General features: G+C 37.9%; 1 protein-coding gene across 3 annotated transcripts in view; it reads right to left on the reverse strand.

Annotated features, from left to right (window-relative positions):
* Positions 1-4,116: 4,116 nt before the first annotated feature.
* The window catches only part of LOC135214730 (transformer-2 protein homolog alpha-like), a 264,938-nt gene continuing 244,398 nt past the window's right edge, over positions 4,117-24,656 (reverse strand). For all 3 annotated transcript variants that reach the window (XM_064249068.1, XM_064249070.1, XM_064249069.1), the window contains 4 exons: positions 20,855-21,030; positions 20,542-20,679; positions 9,513-9,658; positions 4,117-5,310 (listed from right to left, as the gene is read on the reverse strand). In XM_064249068.1, the coding sequence (XP_064105138.1) occupies positions 5,294-5,310; positions 9,513-9,658; positions 20,542-20,679; positions 20,855-21,030 (477 nt within the window). In that variant the 3' untranslated portion in view covers positions 4,117-5,293. The remainder of the gene's footprint in view (positions 5,311-9,512; positions 9,659-20,541; positions 20,680-20,854; positions 21,031-24,656) is intronic.

Below are 24,656 nucleotides of genomic sequence, written 5' to 3' on the forward strand. Positions count from 1 at the left end.
GATCCATTGCGCAGTCTGGCTTAAGCTTACCTATTGAGAACGTGGCAGGCAAGTTCTCCCACAATTCTCCAAAGGCTGGGAAGAGCGGAGAAGTAGATTCCGCTTCCCTCAGCTGTGGCATGGGCTCGTCTTTGAGGACTGCCTGAAGAGTTGCTTCTACTATTTTGGTAGCGAACGGAAGAGAAGCCTCCTCCTCCGTAGCGAAAATAGTGAACGGACTCTTGAAAGCTTGGAGTTTGGTGTTAGTACACTCCCAATCCTCCAAGCAGTGAACCCATTCCCGCTGTGCGTGATCCCTACTATACAGCACAGTCTCTCGGGAGATCTTGTCCTCTCTAGTGAGAGCAGCAACGGTCAGCCTAGCATACCCAATGAAAGGCTGAGTCAGTCCAGGAGGATAGAACTCGAAGTCCTCAATTCTTCGAGTTCCACACTCCGGGATAGAGATCATGCCGTCCTTGAAGGGGGCATAAGCGGCCACTCTCCATGGGTTATCCATGGAGAAGGCTGGTAGGGATTCGTAGGGAGGTAACTGCAAAATACCAGTACCTGCTACAGGGGAGCTTGGCTGAGGAGCCTGACTAAGTCCAATAAAACGGTCCTCTTGCTCTCTAACTCTGTTAGAGAGATCCTGAATGGATTGGCCAGACTGGTTGATGGTGTTTGACAGCTGCGCAAACATCTGTTCAAACTTAAGAGCCCAGAGAGCCAACCATCTCTCCCACTTGTTGCATCACAACTGCCGAAAAGGTGGTGGGATCAAAGGAGCTCGGTCCCGCCACCCCAACAGGAGTTACCGGAGTAGATCCGGTAGATGCCGGAGAAGGCGTTGGCTCGGCCGGAGCGCGAGCCTTCTCCTTAGAAGCCTTGCTTCTAGAGCTCTTAGAGTAGGAAGAGCTCGGCTTTGCCTTCACCGCGTCAGCGTAGGAAGTCGTAGACTTCCTAGCTGAAGAAGACGACGACTTCTTAGAAGTCGTCTTATGGAGAGTCTTCTGTTCTCTCTGTCCCTTCACCTTCGGGGGTACAGAAAGAGCGGGAGAGCGGGCAGGGATCTCAGATCCCGTAAAGCCTTGGAAAGAAGCAGAAGAAAGGACAGGGGAAGAAGATCCAGGAGCGCCCAAGGAAAGACCTTGGGCGCCCGACACACCTACCTCAACCAACAAATCCTCTGCCCCTACCGCCATAGGCTCAATGTTCAGGTCCAGGTTGGCCACATCTGGGACCGGCTCCTGCGTGGAGACGGACCCGAACGCCTGCTGCACCTCCTGCTGGATCGAAGCTATGAGAGGGGCTGCCGAGATGGGGTCGACATAGCCGGTCGACTTGCCACCGGGGAAGATCTGAATGGCCAGCTTCTTGTCAAGAATATACGGCTGGCCCTTGGCGGCGTTCTTCCCGAAGCCGCCCACCCAAGCCTTCAGGGTTGCCAGGGCGACTTCCTTCACGGCGGCAGCCTGAAAGAGAAGGCGATATGAAGCTTCTAACGGCGGAGATAGGGTTGAACGAAGCTTAAAACTAAGTGTTAGTAGTGATAAGACCAAGAAGTCTAAGAGTAGACTTACCCCACCCAACAGCTGACTAACGAGGTCGTAGCAGATGGTGCAAGCCTCCGGGTGCCATACGATCAGTCCATTGTGGGTGGTGGCACACGGGTCCTACACTCCTCATGGGCGCAGGGGTCGTAGAGCGTTGCGTTGCAACCCGGGACCTGACAGTTGGTAGCCTGTAAGTGGAGAGATACATGAGTATCAGGTGCACACTTACAGCCTAACAAATGCTCCGCTGCATGCCGGAGCGTGTAAGTTAGATTAAACCAGAGCCCCGCCGTAATACGTGTGGTAACTAGGCGGTTGGAGTTTGTCTAAGGCTACGCCGGAGACAGGAAAAAGATTCCAACCAGGAGTGGTGAGGAGCCATGAAACCACGACGGAGATAGCACATAAATTAAATTAAATCTAAAATTCACCGTAATATTAGGGTATATCCGTATATATAACGAAGTATAAAATTTTCCGTCTACTAGAAGAGTGCCCGGGTAAGGAGCGAGCTCTCCTCCGGTAGCGGAAAACAGAATATAGTAGGCAAGCAACAGACCACTATTAATGTCCACCCCGCCCACTGGCGGAGCCAGACGGACCTATAACCAAAGGGGCCCCCGCCTTCAGCGGAGGCTCCGTTCGTTACGGTAGGGGAAGGGTGGGACTGAGGCAATAGGTGGGGGGTCCCAGCGTAATACGGTGGGAGAGAGAGAGGGGGGGTGGCCTACCCCTCCCCGTCACTACAGCTACCCGCTCGGTAACCCGGTACCCGAGACAAGTGGTCGCCCTGTACCCCAGCTGGGATGGAGCTCCAGGCCTCCTCAGAGGGAGAGGGAGGTAGGCTACTGTGGTTGTCATGGCAACCAAGGAGATCCCCCAGACCCCTCCCTATACCTGGTAGGGAGGGAAGGGGAAGGGTAAGGTGCTAAGGGACACGTGATCGCAGGTGGCCTAAGCCGCGATAGCAACACAACCATGGAGGGGCCACGTGAACCAGACTGTACCAACACATGGCACAGGCACCTAGGCTAGCCTAACACCCTAAATAACACTGATAATACATCGTAAAGGAGGAAAAGACACTTTTAGCAAAAGAGAAAGAAGCCCAGGAGGAGGCAAACTGTTCCGAAGAACAGTTGACTACTCGGAGCCAGCGGTAGCCGATGAAGAGCAAGAGCTGGGATGCTGGGCCAGAAACACGGTATAGCCCTAAATACCAAACTAAGAGAAATGGTAAAGGGCTGTCCTAGTTATAAAAACGATGTAATAAACGATGAACGTAAAAATAATAAGCCCATAAGTATAAGATGTCCCAGTATGGGAGACCGGGAAATCTTAACACGAGGCGGCACACAGCCGCCACGAGTCAACCGGGAGACCGTATATGACCTATAAGAAGGAAAATAATGGTCCCTGGAAGACTAAAAAACTGTAAAATACTACTTATGAGGCACTTAACTTAGCCGATGCAATAGCAGCACGTTCCATCGTAAAAGACGAGATAAATCCACGAAAAGACAACACGAGAGGAAAAAGCACTAGCGCTGCGAAGCTAATGATTAAGGATGTCCGCTAGGGGCGCTGCTGTCCGTGGCATCGGTATTAGTAGTAGTAGTGGCCGCATCACCCTTTAGTATCAGCTCTCTCTGGTGGTGATTTTATGTTGGAAGGTCTAAATGGTGAATGACTCGTGGTAGTGATCCCACTCGCCTATATTCTCATACCGACACTTCTTTTATAGAGTGAGCGAGTCAGTTTTACTGACATTTTCTTAATTTTGTTTTTCTCTGGTAATTTTAGATTAATTTTACCTAGAAATAATGATCTTAAGGATATTTCATAGGCCGACACGAGCTGAGCCCAGAAATGTTTTATATATTTTTACCAAGTAATTACAAATCAGAGCCTTCCCTCCTCCCTGCATATGGGAATGGGAGGAAACAACTGACTAGTTCCTGAAGGGGTTCCTCTTACCCCACAAGTAGGTGGGGGGATACCTACACTGACAACATAACTGGTGGTAGTGTGATTTTCAAATTTTAAGCTGTTGGTGTGAGTGAAACTGTAAGCAATGTATTAATCATTTAAATGTCATTTTGTTGAACAAAAGAATTTTTAGGACAACAATTATGAAGGGCTTCTAATGCAATTCTGGGATAACTGTATATCAAAACTTTGTGGTGGTATGTTTTTAATAATTGTAACTACTTGCCATATTACAGCAAGAGGTGCTGTAAAAAATGAAGAATTGTTGGGTAAAGCAAACTGGCTTGTTTCATATATCTTTAGGGTACCAGTTCAATTATACTGGATATACTAAAATGGGTCTAACTTATCACATTTGACTACGCACTTGAAGGCTGTTACACATTTAGAGCATCTGATAAATTCAGGGGTCAATGTTTTATGTAACAAAATTACTTACAAATGTATAAAAAATAACTAACACTGCTGTACGTATATCATATCAGAAGGCAAGGGGATTCTTCTCATTTTAAAAACAAAATTACTAATTTCCTTTCTACTTATGACACATTGCAATCTGTCTGTGCACTTGTGGGAAAATTAAACGAAACTATATAAGTAAAGTCTTTTATGTGCAATCATTTGAGGTTCAGATTTATTAACCATTTCGAGACCATAAATCTAAACACAGGCTTTCATATGCAAAACATCGAATTTATGGTATTCATTATATTTTCCACCTTAACAATAACTATTGACAAAATGCTGTCAACTTAACAGTAAAATAGTATGTTTCTCGCCAACTGAAAACTCAAGTAGTTAACTTGCTACAAAACTTGAATTTTACACAGTTAAGTTGCTGCAAAAATTGAATTTTACAATCATGATCAACCTAATGAAAAAAATACTGTACAACAGTTGCATGGAAAGACAAATCCCTTATCAATGGATACTGCAACAAATAGATTGTATGAAAACTACATTGTAGGACCCAAAATATACAAATTCAACTCTAGATCTATCAACAAGTACTACAGTAAACAGTATTCCAAATTGCATTGCTAAATATCTGACCACCAAAAAAACTAAGCCAAACTTTTATAAATTCATCTTGAATTTCTCAAGATCAAAAAAGGAATTTCTCAATTACACTGTTCGGTTATTTACCTACTTGTTACGTAAACATTATAGTGTTAATACACTCTCTGTAACAAATACACTTCAAAAATTGCTAAGTACTGACTGAGACTGACATTGGAATTTGTAAAGAGAGCATGAATTTATAAAGGATTTCCTCAAACACTCATGGCAATGTCCAGCAAAACATAAAAGTCAGTACAGCAAAACACAAATTTGTCAAAAGCTGTAAGACAACATACACAAGGACCTAAACAGAATTCTTGATGGCACCCAAACTTCAACCAAACTTGGAAAAAGGCCTCAATAACTTCTAAATTCACAAAAAGAAAAAATTAATTGATATTCTGTCCATGAAACTTTTAAAAAATCTAGTAATACGAACAAATAAAGAGAAAAACTGTCATGCCATACCTTTTTAAAAAATATATCCTCAAAGCAAAGAATAATATACTAAATGCTAGTTAATGCTACTGAGAAGGGCTTTACAACTTGAGGACAAAATGAATATGAAAGACATCTCAGATAACGTTGCTTTCGTAGATGATGTGGCACTAAGAGTGGCACCAACTGCGGCACTGATACATGGCAAGCATTCACAATGCTAGAAAATGGAAAATCTACCATCTAACCACAAAATTTGGCCACAACCATCAATACTTGTATCTCCCTGAAATAAGATAAAAAATTCCAAAAATTAAAAAATCAACACAACTTTTAACAGTATACATAAAAAACCTGCAATATCAATATATAGGCAAATTCCATGAAGGAAACAGAAACAACAGAGTTCTGCAATGCCTTTTGACTTCTTGTCCTTTACTTAGCAGTCTGCTAAGGAAAGGACAAGAAGTCAAAAGGCCTTGAAGAACTCCATCGTTACTCTTTCCTTAGTGGAATTTGTCTTTAGTTATATTTATATTCATCACATTCCATATTTTCGTGATTCAGTTATAAATATAGGCAGTCCATGGCTTAAGACATTCCGAGTTTGTAATGCTTTTCTCAATTATATTCATCAGAAATTATTTCCAGGCTTACAACTCATGTTCTAGGGTTATGACGCCAATCCGACAGAAGAAATAAGACTCCAAAAAGGCAAAATACTGTACATACTTGAGTAATATTCGACTGCATGTAATGTTCAACCCCATTTTTACTGGATATATTAGGTCTTTAGCATATATTCCTTATAATGTTGAGTTTTGATTATGGCAATAAGCCTAGCCTATGTTAGCAGTTGTTACTGTAGCCTAGTCTAAGATTCTGACATCTACAACTAAAAAGCTAATGGCTTAGAATCAGTATGTACTAATTTCAAATAATTATTAATTAACCATTGACTATATATATATATATATATATATATATATATATATATATATATATATATATATATATATATATATATATATAAAAGAAAACTTCCAACCTTATGTTTACATACATGGTTTCGTCAACACTACCGAGTAGCGAATTATCGCCAAGCAACCACTTTTACCTAGCAAACATTAAAGTAATCCTAAATTTTTATTCTCTTCAACTACTGAAATTACCAAACCATATCATAACCATTCATTTATATTCTTTAATCTATCTTTACCTAGTGGAGATACTGACAGCTATAATGAAACATATACTAATGACATTATAACAGAAGAAGAATTCTATAAAATATTTGCTAGCTTTGACAAGAAGTCTTTGATTAATTTTATATTTTATGATATTTAATTCACAAATATTTACGCTTTTCCATTAAATGTATTGCATGACAAAGTTTTTCAATTTACATCATCCTTTTACCAATAAAAAAAAAATAAATACACGATTCTTTGTGAATCATGAATGAAGAAGTTATCAGCTGACGAAATACAATTGGCGGCTTAGCCACGACTAATAGATACGTACTTTGTTTATGTTTGGGAAATGAAGTTAGGCTGCACTTATTATAGAACAGCCGTAAATTAAAAAAAACATAATAATAGATTCTCAGATAAGTAATTTATTGTCGTGGTTTATATACAAAAATGTTTGTTGACTTCTGTGGAAACAAATGCTGCTTTGTTGGCTTCGTGTAGAAACATCATCATAATAATAAAAGTTTCTCAGATAAGTAAAACAACATTTGTACTTATTGTCTGCTGTTGGGAAATCCAAAGCTTAGGCTTAGCCTAGTGCCGGACTCTTGCACATTTCTAAAACTAGCCAATACCACATGTAATGATCAGTCACAAAATTTTAGGCCATAAATTTGGTCTTTAAATATCAAACCTTATGATTAAACAATATTTGAAGGTTTTTTATGAAATACACAATAAAAATGCAGTTAATATGGTTTTCAATAAACCCCCAAAGTATTCAAAGTAAGATTTTCTTAGGATTTTTGACGATTTTAGAAAAAATTTGGCTTATGACACATCTCAAGAACGGAACCCGTTGTAAATAGGGGACTGCCTGTATATATACAGGCAGTCCCCAATTATTGGCGGACTCTGTCGATGGCAATCTGGTTTTGTTAAAATTGGCGATTTTCAGTGCCATAATGCGCAGTTCTAGTTACCGTTGCTGATATATACCTAAGAGAGGTGCCATTAAGGGGGCCGGCCAGTACCCTTATATATGGGGGTATAGGGCAAAAAATGCAGTCATAAAAAAATTCATGGAGCTTCGTATGGCAATGGAGAATATGTATACGAAATATTTCGCCAAAATTCCTCTTACTTTTGTAGTTACAGGGTAATTAGTAAACTTGACTCAAAAAGCCAAAAACATTGATCTGTAAAAGAATATGCAATATTTCTTCTGTTATCGTAAATTTTGATAATTATTGTCAGAGAAATTGTGAGCAATGGCATCTGTAGAGATTTCATGAGTCACAGGAGGGAAGGGAGTCAGTTTAGCACCTTTCAGTGCGAGCAGAAACCTCATGTAGTGTACAAGTTCGAGTTTCACCTCTGACATTCGCTTGTTTTTACTTATGTTTATCTTTGTTTCGGCAAGAATTTCATTATGCCAATGAGAAAAAGACAAGCAAAACATCTCGCTAACATACAGACGAAGAAAATTCGCTGTTAATGTGATTAGTTGCACAGTGCCCCAGGCTGCAGTCTTTGAGCAAAGGGATCTTCATTTATGATAAATAACATAGTTTAGGTTTATTAATACCCAAAAAGGAATATGAAATTCATGATAATCATGATTTATTAACACTGTCTTTTTAAAAAAAAAGTACACATTCGAGTTTCACCTCTGACATTCTCTTGCTTTTACGTTGTTATTTTTGTTTCGGCAAGACTCTCATCATGCCAAAGAGGAAAAGACAAGGAAATCATTTCGCTAATATACAGAAAAAAATTTGCTGTAATAAGCCAAGTAAGTGAAGGAGAGAGAGAGAGTTGCGTAGGAAGGAGTGCCCTGCCTTGCTTGACGCATTGCCCCAGGCTACAATATATGAGCAAAGGGATCTTCATTTATGATTAAATTATGATAAATAACATATTTTTTAGTTATTAATACCAAAAAAAGAAATATTAATTCATAATAATCATTATTTATTAACACTGTCTTTATAAAAATACAAAGGAAAACTTTGAACACCCTTATCTCTAAACTATACTTCTTGACCTTCAAATTCTATCTTCTCACTTAGTTTTAAAGCTATAGCATTGAAATTTGGTATACGTATAACTCAGGTGCTTATAAAGCAATCAAATGAAGCCCTTTTTTTCCAATTTTTTTCCTGATTTATAGGGTTTATTTTCTTTTACCATAATGAAAAAATTAATATCTAGCAAAAAAAAAAAAATGTTTAGAAAAAAACCTCTTCATTTGATTGGAGGTCTACATCAGGTCTTTATATGGTAGTAATCCCAGGTCTTAATATTAAATATCAAGGGAGGAGAGAGAATTTGAAAAATGATTATTTTCAGGATAAATCTGTCTGGCATCACAAAACCAAAGGTCAGAGGCAAAAATCAGATGCAGTTTGGAGATGTCCCAAGTCACCTTATTAAGTAGTACGAATGTCAAAGTCCTGTCCTTCAAAAATGGCATTAGCTGGCCGGCCCCCTTAACCATTATCGGTGCCATAAATCGCAGTTTGGTTAATGGTGATTTTACCTACCATCAAGCCCATCAAAACGGAACACCCGCCAATAACCGGGGACTGCCTGCATATGTAGTTATATACAGCGGTACCTCGGTTCACGGACTTAATTTGTTCGAGGACGCTGTTCATGACTAAAAATTCATAACTAAATCAACTTTCCCCCATTAATGTAAAAACAAATAATTTGTTCAAACCTCAGAAACACTATATTTTCTTTGCATTTTTTATGGTTTTCTGGCACAAAGTTATGCTTTACTTCACTACATCCAATAATATTGTATGTATTTTCATATTACTATTGTATTATAAAATACAAATGGCTAATAATGTTTTGGTTTGGAAATCAGCTGAGGGCAATTGCAAGGTAAAACATTTGCCATTTTTCTTTTTTCCTTTGCTTGATTTACTGTACAGTATTTCATTACAAGTTTAGTCAACTCCAAAGTATTATTATCAAACATAATAACAGTACATAAGAGAATATTCTTTCTCTCTGATGTACTGTATGTACAAAGACACTCAAAAACAGTTAGAATGGGTTGAGAAATATTCTTTGACCAACTCTGAACTCTCTGGCATGAAAGGGACAGTGCATTATGGGTCTCAAGACACATGTATTAGCTTGCCCGTAAAGTGCCAAACACACGAGTACACAGTCAGTTTTTCTCATCAAAATGAGTCGAGTACTAAATTTGAAGAGTATCAAGGTATCAATGTATTACGTATTTAGATAAAAAACTGCATTAATAAGCTTCACTACTTACGTGGGGAGTATGAGCGAGATCTTGACCTTTCATAGCGATCATACTTATCATATGATCGATCATATCGGTCATATGACCTGTCATAGCGGTCATACGACTTATCATAACGATCATACCCACGATCATACCTATCACCCCGATCATACCTGCAAAAGGAGTTATTATTTAAAATCAAATCAAATATAAAGTAATATACCAACAGACATTCAATCTTTAAGAAAATAATCCTGCTTTACAAACATTTTGTAGAGTACAGTAGTACTAAATTTCAATATACATACCAATCCCAAGAGAGCAATCTCTCCAAATTCTAAAAATGCATCCATCTGAAGATCTAATAATGTATTAAATTCAGAGAAAGTGTTTTTCAGGTGCATTTAAAATATTAAAAGTTATTCATTCCTTTCATGTTCCCTTATTTCCTGAGAAAGAAACTGTCTGATATGGGTTACCACCTACAGTTTGCCTTATGCTGCAAACTATGGAATGCACATAAGGGTCATTTCAGCATTCCTTCTGCACTTTACTTTTCAGCCATTCTCTCCAGGCTCTCAGCTATCAAGAGCAAATAGCTTAGAAGTACGTATTCATTCTTTACTTAGCATTTATCAAGCACTGTGGTCATAACTTGGCAGTCCAAGGAGCAAAACCAAAATAAGCAAAATTCTCTTTCAAACAAAATTATTCTAATTATCTTTCTCAATGAAATCAAGAAGAAAACAGAATAAATAATTTAATCCAAAGGCCAAGTGCTGGGACCTATGGGGTCATTCAAAGCTGAAGTAGAAATTGATGGTAAAAAGTTTGAAAGGTGTAAACAGGAGGAAAACCTTGCAATTGCACTATGAATCAACTGTTAGGAGAGGGTGGAAAGTAGGATGAAAAAAAGAAAGGTACAGCATAAGGAATAAAAAGGGTTGCAGCTAAGAATGCCTACAACGTGCACCAACTGATGCACGAACACCCTACATGATCAATATCAAGAATTCTAATTTTCTTGCTTGTCAGGGGGTACCTTACAGATTTTCTTTAATTTGGCAGGGGTGCCAATATCAATTCTTTTGTACTTTGCAAGAGTTACAAGCAATACAAAACAGTTTGATAAACACTAAATACAACTGTATATGTGACAGATGAACTGAAGAAAGTTAATAGCAGGATGGATCACAGGGCACTTAAGGCTGAAGTTCTAAAAATTTTTTAAAGAAATTGAATATGTTTAATCTTTTGTATTTCTTTTGCTGTTTAACCCTCTTACGCCTAAGCCCTAAAAACCAAAACGTCTCCCGTATGCCGAGGCGGGTTTGGAGTGAGAGCGGAAGCGGAAAAAATTATTTTTTCAAAAAATCACAGCGCGCTTAGTTTTCAAGATTAAGAATCCCTTTTTGGCTCCTTTTTTTTGTCATTGCCTGAAGTTTAGTATGCAACCATCAGAAATGAAAAAATATCATTATCATATATAAATAATGCGATATATGGTAGCGACAAAAAAAAATTTATACATAATTCTATTCAAATCGAGCTGTGCGAAAAACGGTTAAAGCTAATGAGTTACTTTTTTATTTGTTGTATTGTACACTAAATTGCGATCATTTTGATATATAACACATTGTAAAACGATCAAAGCAACACAGAAAAAATATTATCACAATATAATGCATGAATTCGTAACGCACGGACGTAAAAAAATGTTTTTTTTCTCAAAAATTCACCATAAATCTAAATATTGTTCTAGAGACTTCCAATTTGTTTCAAAATGAAGACAAATGATTGAATACAGTAATCCCTTGCTACTTCGCGCCTCAAGTTTCGCGCCCTCAGTGCATCGCGGATTTTTCAAAAATATTCATAAAAAATTCAAAGTTGAGAAAAAATGCTGCGGACGCTAGCAGAAGGCAGAGAGAGTACATTAGAACATCAGGTATCAACACGGAGATGGCGCGTAACTCAAAATCCACCTCTCTGATTCGCTGGCCATCTCGGCTCCTGAATCTCGCAAGCTGATTGGCCGAGCCGCGTTACCCAGCATCTCTCCCTGCCCAGCGCCCAGCAAAGGAAGACCGTATTCATTGTTCTCTCGCGCTCGTGTCGCTACTCTTGCCGCGTGAAAGTTTTAGCTGTTCTTTTGTGCTTTTTTTGTGGAAAATAGTGCTTGTGACGCCCTTGAAAATGGCTCCTAAACGTCCTACACCCTCTACATCCTCTGGTGAACCCAAGAAGAGAAAAATGATGACGGTGAACGAGAAAGTGAAATTATTGGACATGTTTAAGGCAGACAGTAGCTATGCGTCTGTTGCCCGCATGTACAGACTGAATGAATCAACGGTTCGCTACATAAAAAAAGACGAATTAAAAATCCGTAAAACTGCCTCAATAACATTCTCCAAGGACACTAAGCGTGTTGTGACTCCTCGTAATAAGAGGATTGTGCAAATGGAGAATGCGTTATCAGTGTGGATAACGGACTGTCGGGAAAAGAAGGTTAGTCTCGATACCAACATGATTCGATACCAACATTGATAGAGGTGATTATGTATCTTGTTATCAAGAATACAGTTATTATTTACATATACATGTACATGACACCAAAAAAAATGTATACTACGCATTTAAAAAATAGGGGGGACCCTACTTGGCGGTTTTTCACTTATCGCGGTCGGTTCTGGTCCCCATTAATAGCGATAGGTGAGGGATTACTGTATTACGATACTGTAAGAGTTTTAGCTTAGAATTGCAGTTTTTGACCATTTCGGACGAGTTAAAGTTGACCAAATGTCGAAATTATATATATATTTTTTTTATATGCAAATATTGCAAAAATGAGAAAAGCTACAACCTTCAAATATTTTTGCTTGTATTCTTTATGAATTTGCGCACATTTTCATATATGAAACTTCAAAATGAAGATACTAAATGACTGTATATTACTAGATTGTAAGAGTTTTAGCTTACAATTGCGTTTTTCGACTATTTCGGTAGAATCAAAGTTGACCGAACCTGGTTTTTTTTCTATTTATCGTGATTTATATGCAAATATTTCAAAAAAGAGAAAAGCTACAACCTTCAATCATTTTTCGTTGTATTCTAAATGAAATTTCGCACATTTTCATATATAAAACTTTATGTAACGGCTAATTTTAAATGGTGCAAACATTTCGACAATCGCACGAAAAAATTTCTTGATTTTTTTCGGAAGTTACCGCGTGGATGTAAGGAAATTTTTTTTCCCCCCCCCATAAATTCACCATAATCGAAATATTGTGCTAGAGACTTCCTATTTGTTGCAAAATGAAGGGAAATGATTGAATATTACTAGAATATAAGAGTTTTAGCTTACAATTGCGTTTTTCGACCATTTCAGTAGAGTCAAAGTTGACCGAAGGTTGAAATTTTGGCACTTATCGTTATTTATTTGAAAATATTTCAAAGCTGATAAAAGCTACAACCATGGATTGTTTTTAGATGTATTGTGCATGAAATTGCGCACATTTCTATATATAAAACTTTATGTAACGGCAAATTTAAAATGGTGCAAACATTACGACAATCGCACGAAAAAATTTATCGGAAGAGTTACCACGCAGACGTAAGGAAAAGTTTTTTCATAAATTCACCATAATCGAAATATTGTGCTAGAGACGTCCAATTTGTTGCAAAATGAAGGCAAATGACTGAATATTACTAGAATATAAGAGTTTTAGCTTACAATTGCATTTTTGACTATTTCGGTAGAGTCAAAGTTGACCGAAGGTTGAAATTTTGGCACTTATTGTTATTTATATAAAAATATTTCAAAACTGATAAAAGCTACAATCATGAGTATTTTTTTTTTGTATTCTACATGAAATTGCACACATATTCATATATAATACTCCATGTAACGGATAATTTAAAACGGTGCAAAAATTATGTCAATACTCCATTAACGGATAATTTAAAATGGAGCAAAAATTATGTCAGTGACAAAATAATTTTTTAGATGTGTCACTGATACTTTTTAGTGCGATAAGAAAGAAATTCGCACTTGGGTGCCTGCGTAACGATTGCAAACAAAACAACGCCTTGATCCGTGAACTCCCAGCATCCCGCAAGGCGCGATTCAAAAGATTTTCGGCATACAGGAGACATTTTGACTCGACGTTTAATACGTCCAATCGGCGTAAGAGGGTTAATATCTAATAATTCCAAATACTAGCATGAAACTTGCTTGTTGTAAACCGATTACTGAATGTGCATGTTGTAGTGGTTAGGGGTCACATATGGTTGTGGGAGGGGGCAGGGTTAATTGCACTTTTAATTTCCATGTCTTTCTTCTTTGCCATAGTTCACACGGGAGATCCTTCTGTGAAAAGCTGCTAAACAAGTTGATTACAGTTTTCCTTCTTTTAAATGAAGTATGCTCATTATGATTAATAATACTGTACTTCTGAAGAATATGATCAATCACATTCTCTGAGGCTGACAATAAATTAAGACCCTTGTCTTGTACATTAAATCTTGGTACATTGTTAAAACTACACTTAAAGCCCTTATTCTTTATTAGAACCATTGTCCTAATCGTCAAGAGGAAATGAAGCAAGATACAATTATTCAGAAACACATTCTTATATGTTTGATCTTCTGATTACTTCCACATTCTGTTTTCTTGTGGATATGCTGACCTTCTGTTCATAGGGTACTAATCATGTGTGTCAGTCATGGAGGTCAGATGTTTGGCACTCCATCACTCCAGGGAAATAGTAGATTAGATTCTTTAACAAATCTGAACAGTTTAGTTTCTCTAAGGACATGGCCAGCATTCACCTCTTAAACATTGAAGAACTTCTTTCCAGTTACAATCAGTACAGAGTTATAAGGATCCCCACCACTAACTTGGAGCACTTTGACATTATTGCCTCTACATACCAGTTTACTTAATTTCATTCTATGGTCCTAACCCAACAACGTGTGGCTACTGTACTGTTTCTATTAACATTACACAGCCCTTTTGTGCTCTTGGAACATTTACCAAGATGTCATGTTGCAACATATTCATGCTTTGCACGCACTTGTCTAATTATATTTTTACAAAAGGATTCATGGATAGTAATGTTAAAACTCAAAATATTAATGTATGTGTTTTACCCTCACAATTTTTAGTGAATTATCCTAATTTACTATGGTAGGGTAACTGGTTAATTTTTTCTCTATATGTTTGCCAATTTATTTTTTCCATGTTTGAATAGTGAATGTTTCCATTTATTTTAGAAGAAACTAGGTAGGATAGGCAACATCATGAACCAGAAAATTTCATGTTTTCTCTTTTTATTTTAATAAGCAGGGTCATAAATTCTAAGGGCTGTAAGAAAAGATTACAGCTATGGACTTGTAAGGAAAGATCTACAGTTAATATTTTTTTTTTACGTTAACTATGGCGTGAAAATGGGAAATTTGTAGTGGTTTTATGTAAGTAAACTAGTTGTGATTTTTTTCTCCAATGCATCCAAGAATGAGAGGAGAAATTCTTTGTTTTCCCCTAGCAAGAAGCCCAAAAATATCCATATAATGTTTCCTAAACAGTATTGTAGTTACATTCCTATTATTTTAAGGCCTGGGGCTAAAGCCTCCTCAAAAATGTCATAATACCAATTGACTAAACAATTTTATCAATTTGCATATTTTCCCCCCAGGTTTCAAGAAGCTGTAGAAATGCTTAAAAGTAAACTTGTGCATCAACCAGCACTAGTTCTGTGTGAATGGGTGCTCAGATTACTGTAACTATCAACAGAAGAGAAACAAATGTCAGAGGATTTCTTAACATTCTTGCATGGGGCAGCTTTTCCATGCTTTCCTATGGTACCCTTGTCTGAGAAGATGAAGAGAAAAGTGAGGAGTAGGAGGACCAAAGCTAAGAAAAGGTGGTGGCATTTCTGTAACATATCACACTGGGGTTCTCTGCTGTATACCACTATCATGTATTAACGTAATTGGCATTGCTTTTGCTTTATTTTTATCTCAGCCTTGTTACTGCTTTTTGTTATCTTTTGTTATATGTAAAATTAGCGTAAGGAAATTAGTTTTTAAGGTTTTAGTTTTAAGCTTTACTTTGGTCTCGGCTGAGCGTCAAGCGAACTGCTTGTTAAACCTCCTCCCCTCTCATTAAATGATCGTGAGCATCTTATTAATGCTAGTTTCTTTTTTTTGTTTATCTTTCGAGAGGTTGGTGAAAAGGACACCAGTGATGAGATTGGAGGTGGCGCAACTTTTTCCCGAGAACAGTTCGGGCTCGCTATTCTCCCCGCATGGTTGTGCAGCTGGCATATTCTTTATCGCCCTTCGAAGGATTTTTCTAAGTCAGTGTTGGAGGCGCAGGGGCATTTCTGCCATCTGCGGTGACTTTCCCCTTACAGTGTGTACTTTCCCGCGGGCTCTGATATCGGCGCTGGATCCCGACAGAGTGGACGTTGGAGACTTCACTGTATTTTTCTAAGACGTCCTTCTGAGCTGCAGCGGTGGGGGCATTGAGGCCCGTGAAGGTGCAAATAGGGCGGTTGCTACCTGGTGGGGAATTCCCCCTTGTGTTTTTGGTTGGAAGCACGACAGACCTCCTTTCCCATGGTATTGGTGATGTGTAGCTGCAAGCCCTTCAGATAGCGGAAGATTGGCGTGGTACGTGGCATTGTCCCAGTGGATGTAAGAGATCACGGCTCCCCTGTATTTCGGCCTTCAGCAAGGCAAATGTTTAGCCTGGATCGTTTGGGCATCCATTCATCCTTTTAGTGTGAGGAGAGTATTCTTTTTGTTTGTTACTCTCTTATAGTGAGTCCTTCAAGACTGTTGGCATTTCGTATTGCCGCTTTATATTTATATATATATATATATATATATGACAATCTGTGTATATCTTGTCACGAGTGATGCTGTAATTTTCATTATTTCTTGTGTATTATCTATTAAGAGGCTTGATACTTTTTATATTTAAGATTTAGTTTATAATTCCCCCTGTTGGTCTCTTACTTCTTTCCTTTCTGCTTAGTTATAGGTATTGGTTTCTATTTATGGTTGGTGTTGGGCCCATTTTTACTAATTTTATGCAGTATTTTTCTCAATATTATCTGTCTAGGGTTTAGTGTTAGTGTTTAGGAACTCCTATGGGAGTAGTAAGGACTAAGCTGTGTCCTGTATAGTCACAAGGCTAACTTTAATTTTTTTTTTGCTTTGTTTGTTAATAAATATTGTTGAGTTTCCTGTGTGTTTTTGTCTCCGCTGACTGAATTTTATCTGGATACTTGGTAAAGATCACGTCCTCTCTATTCTTGTGCAAAAGAACTTACACCCCGGCCCAACAAGGGTCATAACATATTTGGCGACCGTGACAGGATAGAGAGCTGGGGTATCCGGTATTTTGGTCAGTGGAGCGACACTCAGGTGGACGCTTCAGTATTTTGTTACTATTTTGATAGTTGCCTTCCCCCTGAATTATTTGTGTTAAAATGGAAGAGTTATTTTTTGACCCAGCTGAGTTTTTGGGGTCGGCTGATTGCCTTAAGCACTTACCAGTGTTGAACAAAAAACATTTAATTGAGTGTGCTAAGTGGTTGGGTGTTCCGCTGCAGTCAGTGGACTAAGAAGGAAATATTGGTGGCGGTTAGGGATAAGGTCAACCAGGACTTGGCAGAGGCTGAGCATTTGTAGTAGTGATAGGGAGAGTGATATGGATAGTATTGGTGAAGGGAGTATAAATGATTTAGAAGAGGATAATGTGTGTGTGAGCTGGCCTAAACCTGTTTGAGGATCCTCCTCGTACAGGTAACCATTTATAGGGTCCTGCAAACTTACTTAATGTATCAACTAATCCTTTCTTGCCCCCCCCCCCCCCCCCACCCCCCCCCCCCTAATTCGGTGCCAGTTGAACCCTGGCCCCTGTTAATGCTTTGGGTGACTCCAAGGAGGAGGTGAATACAAGTTGATATGTAAAAGAATTGAGTTAAGGAGATTGAATTTGAGGAGAACGAGCAGGCAAGGCAACACGAGTGGAGATGGCTAACCTTAATTTTGCAGATGGCAATGTTACAGGGGACCAATATGGCCAGTTCCCCTAAAAAAGCCAATTTTCAGGATAGGTTCAATCTAGTGCGGCACTTAAATTAGTGCCTGTATTTGACGAACTAAATGTCCCTGAGTTCTTCAAGGCATTTGAGCGTGTGGCCACCCGATTTGTCCTGGCCCACAGAGATTTGGACGGACCACAATCCTTTGGTTTTCATCGAGCGGCTGAAGGGAGCCAACCAGAGGATTTTGTGTTGGGCCCTATTTCTGCAGGAATTCAACCTAATTATTAAACACTAAAAGGGTACAGACAATAAAATTCCTGATGCCCTTTCTAGGACTTAGTGTGCTTGCCTTATCCTTCTCGTACGCTGCCCTGCTCGTTTCTCCAATTAGGTTGTATGAAAAAAATTACTTTTTGAATGTAGTATAGTTTAAGTAATATATTTCAAGAATTTTTTTGTAGATTTAGTAAGTTTCTGTAAGGTTTCTATGAGTTGGTTACACTCTTGTATGTTATAATGGTTCATGATTCCTAACGAATAATTGATTTGTCCCGGTATACTAAGAATTTTGATTTGATTTATTTATATGACTTTTTGAACTATATTGTTGGTGTGTTGTAGGTTAAGGTGTATGCCTGTGTGTGGTCTAAGTTTATTTAGGTTAAGCTAGGTAAGATGGTTTCCTTAGATTGAGGGATTTGTGACTGTTATGATCCTGTTTAAATTATTGGTATTGTTGTTATGTCGGTCTTTTGCCATGCTTTGACTTTGGGTTCAGAGTATGGTATTATCACTGAGCTTTAAAATAATGGTAAGCTATATAAAGCCTTTGGTTTGTATTCTCTCGTGGTATTTTCTATTATTGATAGTTTAACACAATTTGGTTCAGGTTTATTTGTTCTATTAATGTATGTTTGCCTGTTATTGGTTGTCTTTATTGTTCTTTCCTTACAGGTTTGTTTTTACCCCATGTAAAAAAAAAATTTTTTTGCTGAAATTTTTTTTCTTCGGGGAGGAAGGTATCATGTATTAACGTAATTGGCATTGCTTTTGCTTTATCTTATCTCAGCCTTGTTACTGCTTTTGTTATCTTTTGTTATATGTAAAATTAGCGTAAGGATTAAAGTTTTTAGTTTTTAAGGTTTTAGTTTTAAGCTTTACTTTGGTCTCGGCTGAGCGTCAAGCGAACTGCTTGTTAAACCTCCTCCCCTCTCATTAAATGATCGTGAGCATCTTATTAATGCTAGTTTCTTTTTTTTGTTTATCTTTCGAGAGGTTGGTGAAAAGGACACCAGTGATGAGATTGAGGGCACGACTTTTTCCCGAGAACAGTTCGGGCTCGCTATTCTCCTCGCATGGTTGTGCAGCTGGAATATTCTTTATCGTCCTTCGAAGGATTTGTCTCAGTCAGTGTTTGGAGGCGCAGGGGAATTTCTGCATCTGCGGTGACTTTCCCTTACAGTGTGTACTTTCCCGTGGGCTCTGATATCGGCGCTGGATCCCCGACAGAGTGGACGTGGGAGACTTCCTTGTATTTTTATCTACGACGTCCTTCTGAGCTGCAGCGGTGGGGGCATTGAGGCCCGTGAAGGTGCAAGTAGGGCGGTTGCTACCAGGTAGGGAATCCCCTTGTTTTTGGTTGGGAAGCACAACAGACTCCTTTCCTATGGTATTGGTGACCTGTGTAGCTGCAAGTCCCTTCAGATAGCGGAAGATTGGCCTGGTACGTGGCATTGTCCCCAGTGGATGTAAGAGTCACGGGCTCCCCTGTATTTCGGCCTTCACCAAGGCAAATGTTTAGCCTGGATCATTTGGGCATCCATTCATCCTTTTAGTGTGAGGAGAGTATTCTTTTTGTTTGTTACTCTCTTATAGTGAGTCCTTCAAGACTGTTGGCATTTCGTATTGCCGCTTTATATTTATATATATAAATATGACAATCTGTGTATATCTTGTCACGAGTGATGCTGTAATTTTCATTATTTCTTGTGTATTATCTATTAAGAGGCTTGATACTTTTTATATTTAAGATTTAGTTTATAATTCCCCCTGTTGGTCTCTTACTTCTTTCCTTTCTGCTTAGTTATAGGTATTGGTTTATATTTATGTTGGTGTTGGGCCCATTTTACTAATTTATGCAGTATTTTTCTCAATATTATCTGTCTAGGGTTTAGTGTTAGTGTTTAGGAACTCCTATGGGAGTAGTAAGGACTAAGCTGTGTCCTGTATAGTCACAAGGCTGACTTTAATTTTTTTTTGCTTTGTTTGTTAATAAATATTGTTGAGTTTTCCTGTGTGTTTTTGTCTCCGCTGACTGAATTTATCTGGATACTTGGTAAGATCACTGTCCTCTCTATTTCTTGTGCAAAAGAACTTGCACCCCGGCCCAACAAGGGTCATAACAACCACATTTGTGAGGACTAAGTTTATGCAGATACCCCAAAATGGACAGTAACTGGAGATGTCACACAATTGGTCTCAGAGGAGACCTGAGCCCACAAAAGCAAGAAAATATTGTTAACTATTCAAACCTAAAAATACTAAAGGAAAAAGAATCAACAACAGCCCGGATACAGTTTTCCAGATTGTCTGCAAAGTGAGTGGGCAGATTCCCCTGCTGCTATATAACTACCTCATAACCAAATTTCAAGGACTGGACAAGCTGTAGTTAAGGTTTGTACTTGCGAAGGAACAATTTCATACTTAAAAATGTTAAAAGTGAGTGTTCAGATCTTCAATTCTTATTAACTTTCTATAAGCAATATCTTCAATTATTATTACCAACTTTCTATAACCAGTATATTTTGTACCAATTCCATGACAGCTGTTATCGAACAGGGAAATTTTGAAACCATCAAGAAATATTTAATTTTCAATGAACCCACAAACTTTAAAATAGAGAGAAGCAATTCCTTTACACTAGGATTGCAGTGTTAACTTGTTAGCACCATCAAGAAAAATTTGTCTGATAAAAGAAAACATGTTGGGGTACTTACCCTCGGTCATAATAATCACGTCTTCCACTGTTGCGAGATCTGTAACGTGGTGATGGAGAACGATACCTATCACCTCTATGTCCTCCTCCACCACCACCTCCTCCTCGACCACTGTAGCCTCGGTCATAGCCTCTTTGTCTGGAAAAGCCCAGTAAATTATTTAAGAAACCTACATATGCTAACTACTTTCAAGCCTTCATAGAATACTTTTACATATTTTGGGTAAGTAATTTCAATTAAATTTTTGCTATCAAACTATATCGTTATCCGAAAAATGCACAACATTGTAATATTATTGGAAAATATAACTTACGATGTGGGCCTGCCCATATAGATGCCCGGGGTAGGTGTGTGTGGACGTTTTGTTATGGAGAAATCTACTCTGATTCGTCGCCCATCTATCTCCATGCCAGAGCACTCATCTTTTGCCTCTGAAGCATCTTTCAGGGATTCAAAATAAACAAATGCAAAACCACGGGATTTACCAGTCTGAAATAAATAAAAAAATCCACCTAAAACACACAAAATAAAAATAAGGATAAAGTTACAACATGGGAATATCAACAAATATAGTGGATAAAGTATTCAATAACATGAATAAGTAAAAATTAAAACTTTTTACCATAAACTAATTGCTTTTAAAATAATGTACATGTGTCTGTATCAGCATCAAATAAATCCACAGATATGTGCTTGCCAACAACTATATACAGAAAAACCCCTACGGTGTATCACTTTGAAACTCCCTTAGTGTTAAAGAAAAACAATGTTATTAACCCTTAAACGCCGAAGCGGTAAAAAAAAATTGTCCCCGTGTGCTGGAGGTGTTTCAGAGTGAGCGCGGAAGCGGAAAAAATATTTTTTTCAAAAAATCACAGCGCGCTTAGTTTTCAAGATTAAGAGTTCATTTTTGGCTCCTTTTTTTGTCATTGGCTGAAGTTTAGTATGCACCATCAGAAAATGAAAAAAATTATCATTATCATATATAAATAATGCGATATAATGATAGCGCAAAAACGAAATTTCATATATAATTGTATTCAAAATCGCGCTGTGCGCAAAAACGGTTTTATTAACACTTTAACTTTTTTTTTTTTCGTTTAATGTAACCCGGTTACTTTTTTTTGGAAAGGGGGGGTTGTAATTGTACACTAAATTGCAATCATTTTTTGGTAATATAACACATTGTAAAACGATAAAAGCAACAAAGAGAAAATATTATCACAAAATAATTGCATGAACTTCGTAACGCACGGTACCGTAAACAAATTTTTTTCTTTTTTTCAAAATTCACCATAAATCTAATATTTGTCCTAGAAGAACTTCCAAATTTCGTTTCAAAAATGAAGAACAAATGATTGAATATTACTATACTGTGAGAGTATTAGCTTACAATTGCAGTTTTCGACCATATCTGACGAGTTGAAGTTGACCGAATGTCAAATTTTTTTATATATATTTTTTATATGCAATTATTTCAGAAATAAGAAAAGCTACAACCTTCAAATATTTTCATTTATTCTACATGAAATTGCACACATTTCCATATATAAAACTCTATGAAATGCCTAATATGAAACGGAGCAAATATTCCGAGAATGGGACGTACGCATTTCGGAGACTTGTGGCGGAGATCCCGCACGCGGAGGGGAAGGAAAGATTTTTTTTTAAATCACCATAAATCTAACTATTTTTTGCTAGAGACTTTGAATTATTTTCAAGATGAAGATAAAATGACTGAATATTACTAGACTGTAAAAGTTTTAGCTTACAATTGCGTTTTTCGACCATTTCGGTAGAGTCAAAGTTGACCGAACGTGGTTTTTTTTTTTTTTTCTATTTATTGTGATTTATATGCAAATATTTCAAAAATGAGAAAAGCTTACAAACTTCATTATTTTTTGTTGCATTCTACATGAAATTGCGCACATTTTCATATATAAAACTTTATGTAACGGCTAATTTAAAATGGTGCAAACATTACCACAATCGCACGTATGATTTTTCGGAAGAGTTACCGCGCGGACGTAAAGAAAATGTTATTTTTTCATAAATTCACCATAAATCGAAATATTTTGTGCTAGAGACTTCCATTTGTTGCAAAATGAAGGTAAATGCTTGAATTGTACTAGAATATAAGCGTTTTAGCTTACAATTGCGTTTTTCGACCATTTCGGTATAGTTAAAGTTGACCAAAGGTTGAAATTTGGCAATTATCGTTATTTATATGAAAATCTCTCAAAACTGATAAAAGCTACAACCATGGGTTGTTTTTAGTTGTATTGTGCATGAAATTGCGCACATTTCCATATATAAAACTTTATATAACGGCTAATTTTAAAATGGTGCAAACATTACCACAATCGCATGTATGATTTTTTTCGGAAGAGTTACCGCGCGGACGCAAGGAAAAAGTTTTTTCATAAATTCACCACAAATCGAAATATTGTGCTAGAGACTTCCAATCAGTTGCAAAATTAAGGTAAATGATTGAATATTACTAGAATATAAGCGTTTTAGCTTACAATTGCGTTTTTCGACCATTTCGGTAGAGTCAAAGTAACCGAAGGTTGAAATTTTGGCACTTATCGTTATTTATATGAAAATATCTCAAAACTGATAAAAGCTACAATCATGAGTATTTTATTGTTGTATTCTACACAAAAATGCGCACATTTTCATATATAATACTTCATGTAACGGCTAATTTACAATGGTACAAAAATTACGTCAAAGTGACGAAATAATTTCCGAGATGTCACAGATACTTTTTAGTGCGGCAAGAAAGAAATTCGCGCTTGCGCGCCTGCGTAACGATTGTAAACAAAACAACCCCTTGATCCGTGAACTCCCAGCATCACCCAAGGCGCGTGATTCAAAAGTTTTAGGCTGGTAGGCCTATAAGTATTTTTCCACGAATTTAAAAAAAAACTTTTGTAAGTCGACGTAAAGTACGTCCAGTCAGCACACGAGACAAAAAATGTCAACGTAAAATACGTCCAGTCGGTAGTAAAGGGTTAAGATGAATTGTCTGCGATGAGGAAGGCTAATAACAAAAATTTTTAAAAAAAGCATGAGTCACGAGGCAAATTTTCATTGAATGGGTCTATGGAGTGTTTGGCCCGATTGTGAAAAAATAATCCGGGAAAATCTACTGCCATTCAAGTGCCTCCTGGTAATGGATAATGCTCCTGCACATCCTCCTAGCTTGGAAGACATGTTGTTAGGTGAATTTACATTCATCACAGTGAAGTTCTTACCTAATACCACTCCTGTCATCTGGCCAATGGACCGACAGACCATTTCAAACTTCAAGAAACTGTACACAAAGGCACTGTTTCAAAGGTGCTCTGAAGTGATCTCAGACACTAAATTGATATTAAGTTCTGGATGGATCACTTCAATATCTTCAACTGCATAAGCCTAATAGATAAGGCTTGGCAAGGAGTGACTTCCAGAATAATGAACTCTTGGAGAAAATTGTGGCCAGAATGTTACCTTAAGAAGGATTTTGAAGGATTTGAGGCCAACCCTACTACTGCCTGTTGTGGAATCTATTTTGCCTCTGGGGAAGTCCTTGATCTTGGATGTGAGTGGCGAGGATGTGGAACAGTTAGTGGACGCCCACAGGGAAGAGCTGCAAGACCTTCAGCAGGAACAGCAACAGACAGCAGATGAGGACTCGGAGGAGGAAGAGGAAGAGAGAGGAGATAATGTGCTTACTTCAGTGATTAAGGACATGCTTTCCAAGTGGAATGACAAAAAATTTTGTGGAGGATTATCATCCCAATAAAGATGATGTAATCTGTGTCTCCCACATCTTTAATGACAATGCCTTGTTTTACTTAGGCAAATTTTAGAGACGCCAGAAACAAATGCCTCTGGACAGTTTTGTTGTGCAACAGGGGTCCAGCAACTTTCAAGCTGGTCCTAGTGCAAGGAAAAAGGCAAGGGGTGTATACCTCCAAATGGTGCTATGAGAGAGAGAGAGAGAGAGAGAGAGAGAGAGAGAGAGAGAGAGAGAGAGAGAGAGAGAGAGAGAGAGAGAGAGAGAGAGAGAGAGGTGGATTCCCCTTCCAAACTATAACCTCTCCTCCTCCCTCTCCCCTCTTCTC

This window comes from Macrobrachium nipponense, chromosome 46, assembly GCF_015104395.2.
Source record: "Macrobrachium nipponense isolate FS-2020 chromosome 46, ASM1510439v2, whole genome shotgun sequence".
Lineage (NCBI taxonomy): Eukaryota > Metazoa > Arthropoda > Malacostraca > Decapoda > Palaemonidae > Macrobrachium > Macrobrachium nipponense.